The sequence below is a fragment of the Pterocles gutturalis genome, unplaced genomic scaffold, assembly GCF_000699245.1.
Source record: "Pterocles gutturalis isolate BGI_N339 unplaced genomic scaffold, ASM69924v1 scaffold47950, whole genome shotgun sequence".
Lineage (NCBI taxonomy): Eukaryota > Metazoa > Chordata > Aves > Pterocliformes > Pteroclidae > Pterocles > Pterocles gutturalis.
Genome location: NW_010145149.1, coordinates 11,479 through 16,605, shown reverse-complemented (window position 1 = coordinate 16,605; position 5,127 = coordinate 11,479). Strand labels below are relative to the sequence as shown.

General features: G+C 48.4%; 1 protein-coding gene across 1 annotated transcript in view; it reads left to right on the top strand.

Annotated features, from left to right (window-relative positions):
* FKBP6 (FK506 binding protein 6, 36kDa) overlaps window positions 1-5,123 on the top strand; it is a gene marked incomplete at both ends in the record, with an annotated part of 7,009 nt that extends 1,886 nt beyond the window's left edge. The window contains 4 exons of the mRNA XM_010085296.1: window positions 209-328; window positions 1,385-1,579; window positions 1,908-2,017; window positions 5,060-5,123. Of these exons, the coding sequence (XP_010083598.1) occupies window positions 209-328; window positions 1,385-1,579; window positions 1,908-2,017; window positions 5,060-5,123 (489 nt within the window). The remainder of the gene's footprint in view (window positions 1-208; window positions 329-1,384; window positions 1,580-1,907; window positions 2,018-5,059) is intronic.
* Between the last annotated feature and the right edge of the window lie 4 nt (window positions 5,124-5,127).

Genomic DNA, 5,127 nt, shown 5'->3' with positions numbered 1-5,127 from the left:
GCAGGAGTTACCAGCACAGGAACAGTGGCGTGTTCAGCCTGAGGAAGGGGAATGCCACGTGGTGGTGGCCTGGCGGGACGCTGCGGGGGCCTTGGAGTGCCCTGGCTCCTGCGCTGTGAATAGAAGGGGGCTGTGCAAGACTCTCCTGTCTGAGCTCTCTGCTTGTTTTCTTTTGTTTGAGCTGAAATTCAGGTATTTTTTTATACAGGAGCAGCAGGATAGTGTTCCGCTACAAAAGGTGCTGAAAGTGGCAGACACAGAGAGACAGTTTGGCAACCACCTGTACCATGTGCACAACTTCAAGGATGCCAAACGCAGATACAAAAAGGTATGATAGCCGAAAAAACAACGTGTTTTCCATTGTGAAAAGCTGTGAAAGCAGTGATTATTAAGTGCGAGCTCACCATAACAAGTAGAATTTAAAGATCAAATAACTTTGTTATATTTTCCAGGCATAGCTTGTTATTTAAGAACAGATCTTAAACACTCGCTTTTGTGTGAGTGGCAACGGTAAATGAAGGAGGAGAAGGGTTGGCAGAAATGTGCAGAACCCTTTTCCTTCAGGCTTGCTGTGGGCTCTAGGTGAGACAGAAAAGTACATCTTGGTGACGGCGTGAACCCTGGGGAGTCTGTGTGTCTGAATGCTGAACTGGAGCCGTTCGGGTCAGCTTCTGCTGGGAGACGTTCTAATACAGGATGGCTTTGGATTGCAGCAGTGTGCGGGTTCATGCTTTGAGAAGCAGTCTAGAATCCCCACGGTCTGGAAACAGAGATATCGCTGGCATCCCGGGCACTCTGCTTTTAGCCTTCCAGTTGGGAATCGCACAGTACTTGAGGCTGGGAGGAACCTCTGGAGGTTGCCTGGTCCAGTCCTGCGGCAGGAAGGTCAGCCACAGCAGGGGCTTCCCGGGGCTGCGTCCATTTGTGTTTTGAACATCTCCAAGGATGGAGACCCCGCAGCCTCTCTGGGCAGGAAAACACTCGGTTGTTCCCAAACTGGAGGGCATCTGCCTTTGTTTCACAAGTAGTGAGGTTTTGTGAGATTTCTCTTCTCTCCATTTAGGGTTGCTTTTTGTTGGTATTTCTTTGTAACAAAAATGATTTAAATTGCCTTTCTCCCTGCAGGATTTCTCTTCTTTGGCCTTAAAAATCTGTGTGTAACATTTTTATTCTGCTGCTTGATAGGTTCCTAAACTCATAGTCTTAGGGCTGAGCTGGCCCTGCTGTTAAAGCCGTGCAGCATATTCAGAGTTTTGGTTATTTTTTTACCTGACCAAGGTAAACAGAAGCATGGGTGAGGCTGGCTGATGAGATGGAGTTTGTACTTTCCATGGCAGATGTGTTTGTGCACTAGTTCTTTTTTCCTGTCTTTTTTCCTGCTCAGGCATTCTCCATCCTTGATCGCAGCCCCTCCGATGAGAATGAGCAGCGCCAGATCAATGCTTCCAAGTTGCCGCTGCTCCTGAATCTCTCAGCCACTTACCTGAAACTGGAGCGTCCTGACCGAGCTTTGGTATATGGGAAGAAGGCCTTGGAGATTGACCAAAGAAATGCCAAAGCGCTGTTCAGGTGTGGCCAGGTGGGCAAAAATAAATTCTTCTGGTAGCCACATCAAGGAATTCCCCAGCCTGACTGTCTGTGGAGAGAACCTTGAAAGAACCGAGGAGAACCACGGAATTCTGGGCCAGACCTCCCCAGCTGCTGCAGCAGTCGAGGTGGTTTGTCTGCATCTGATCTTTTGGAAAATCTGTGTCTCTGTAAATCCGTCACACAGATCTTTTCATGGGGGATTCCTGAGCTACCTGGATCTGTCTCAGAAATGTTTGTGGCTGCACATGTTTCGGTCCTGAAGGATGGCAGTGAGTCTGTATTTGTCTTGTGATGCATCTGTCTTCTTTCAATGGCAGGCTCGTCTCTGCATGGCAGAATACCAAGAAGCCCGGGATTTCCTGGTCAGAGCTCAGCGCGTACAGCCGTTTAACCACAATATTAACAATGAGATCAAAAAGTTGGCAAGGTGAGAGAACTCCTTTCCATCCCTGTGGGAGAGGCAGTGCTTAGACAGGCTGGAACACCCACTCAAAAATATTTAAAATGTTTAAAAAAACCCAAAACACAAAACTGTTGGCTTAATGAGTGACTTGAGAAAATGCAGAAGGTTTCTCTTGGTGTGGAGACAGCTGACTTGAATGTTTTGCAGATGCAGCGGTTACAGGTGATGGGGGAGGAGCTGAGAGCACTCACTCTTTCTCTGCAGTTTCTCTGGAGGGACTTGTGTGTTACATTCCTTGGGAGTAGGTTGGTCAGGGTGATGACAGGGAGACTCAAAGCCAATGAAATGCAGTAGGCGAGTGCTCAAGCTGATAATGTTTTGGAGTAATAAGTTTGATTTTCATTCCCTTTAATTACAGCAACTCTTCTGCACTGCAGAAGTACGTCAGTGTACAATGCTACAAATACTAACGTTTGTTAAAAGTTAATTTCTTGCTGTGTTGGAGGTAGTCAGTGAGCAATCCTGAAGGCAAACTTTCCCTTCGCCTGCAGGCTGAGCACAGCACAATCCTGCCAGCTTTAGTCATGCCCTAGCCCCACCAAAACATGACTAACGCTAGTCTCTGTCCTCATTCTGTTCTTCCCTTTGAAACTGGCAAAAGCCCTAGCTGGTTCCCAAAAGCGTGCGCTGTACTTCTGGCGCTGCTCACAGACGCAGAAGGTGCTGCAGCCTCCAGCTTCAGAGATCACAAAGCAGCCCTTGAATGCAAACCCTCTTCTTTTGTGTGTCGCTGCTAGGCATTTGCAAAAAGGTTTGTAGGCAGCAGTAACTTGTCTTAGAGTAGTTGATGCGGTGGAAAAGCCGGTCTCATGGGCTGAGTGCCTTCACCAGGTAAGATTTTGGCAGAGGGCTGTTCTTGCACATGGGTGTCCTGTATATCCACCTCGTCTTTAACAGTCTGTGATAACACCGAGTCTTCAGACTTGTTCTGTTACTTCAGAAGTACAAAGAATTTGAAGGCAGTGTTAGCTGCTGCTCTGGACATCTGAAATAAACCAATTCTATTCATCCTGCTCTGCCTCTGGGTACGTAGCTACCAAATTGCTGGGTGAGCACGAGTAGTTAGAGAATAGATGTGGAGGGCTGGGCAGCTAGTCTTGGAGGTGTGCATGGTCTCAGAGACCTGTGCTGGAAGTCCTGATTCTAGAAGCCTCGTGTTCCCTTAGACCCATTTGAAATATGGTGGCAGGTAAAAGAAGAATCTTGCTAATAATGTTGAGGTTGCGCAGCGAGGAAGCAACAAGGCATTGCGCCTTTGGGGAAGCAGTGGGCAGGCTGGTGGGCTCTGACTGGAGACAGCAGCACGGGCACCTAACACAGGTGTCAGTAAGCTGAGCACGCATTAAAACACCGTTGTCTCGCAGTTTCTGCTTCGGTGCCGCTTAAAATTGTGTATTTTTTTGCATTTATTCTGACAAAGAGTGGAATTAGTATAAAATAGCTGAAGACGACGTTACTGGATGTTATTAATTACGCTGCACCTCAGTCCAGATCCTGTAATGTTGCGAAACTGCCTTGCCTGAGAAAAGGTGAGATGTGATCTGATAAATGCTTCAGAAATGGAATAGGAATCAAAATCTTGTTCTTAGAAGCTTTTCACTTCCTTACTGAGTACATTTATGCTTTGCAAAAAGGAATCTTGTGTGTTAATTCACAGCTACCTTTTGCTGTCTGAAACAAAACTTCTAAAACCTTCTGTTAAGCAGCTGAACCTGGGTTCCTGGCAAAACTCACCTCACTGGAGATGGCATGCACGTCTGGTACCAGCTGTAGTGGTCTTGGTGGTGAAGTTCTGCTGCTGGATTTGGTGTTTTTGTTCAAAGGCTTGTATTGCATCAAATCCAGAACAAAATGGGGTTGTTCCAACATCTGATGTGAATCTGCACCTCCAAAGGAGGGGTGCTTGGATCTCCTGCTGGGGCAGGCACCTGGGCGTGCTGTCCACAGTCTAGGTGGGCATCCCTGATGCGGGCAGTTGTGGCAACATCTGTCTGAGACTTAACAGAAGAGACTTGCTGTGCTGGGATGTCATTGAACGAAGCACTTTGAGGATCTAAACCTGGGGCGGGGCTGGTGGTAGGGGGCTGAGAGAGCATTAGCCAACATCACAGTTGTGACATTTCTGGTGCAGTGCAACAAAACACTTTGCTTTTGGCCTTATATGGGAGCAGATGCAGGAAAGCTGACCATGGGACGGTGCCCAAACTGAGTCACCCTCTGGCTCCGGGATTCCTCACCAGTGAGACCTCACTGCTGGTGAGGTGAGAGCACAGGGTGCAGGGGATAGAATCACAGAAGGGTTTGGGTGGGAAGGGACCTTAAAGCCCATCCAGTGCCGCCCCATGCCATGGGCAGGGACACCTCCCACTAGCCCAGGTTGCTCAAAGCCTTATCCAGCCTGGCCTTGAACCACTCCCCAGGGATGCTGTGCTTGGAGAAGCAGCAATTAAACTGGAGCAGTCTGGGTAGCTTCTGCTGTACTGGTGTGACACTAGGAGGGAGGTGAGAATGGAGGAGGAAGCATCTGCCCTGTCATCTGCTTCCTGCTCATCCTCTGCCCAAGTTTGGTGTCAATGGTAGATACCCTGGAGCAGGGCACTTTAGGCGATGGCTCCTGCTGGGCACTGAAAGAGCTCGCGCAAGGAGAGACACAAATGAGGAGATGCCCAACTAGACCACAGGATACAGGTGGGGTGCCCCTGCATTGTCACGTGCTCGCGATACTGGTGCAGAAAGCATCTGGCTACCAAACAGTTAAATTATCTATTTGGCTAATAGTCACCATTGAAGCAGAGACCCCAGGACCGGGATAAGGCACGATGTTTCCAGCTCTCCTTCCCTGACATGGCAGAAAGAAGGGCTTAGGGGAGCTGCATCTTTGCTATCAGCACACTCTTACATTAATTAATTTATATAGAAAAAATAAGATATATTTTCTGGTTGTGGCACTGACGGTTGGGTGGGCAGTCCACAGCCCGTGGTGCCACGCTGTGCTCTACTTTGCAGATGCTACAGGAAATACATGGAAAAGGAGGAAGAAATGTGCCGCCGAATGTTTGGCCGTCTCAACGTTT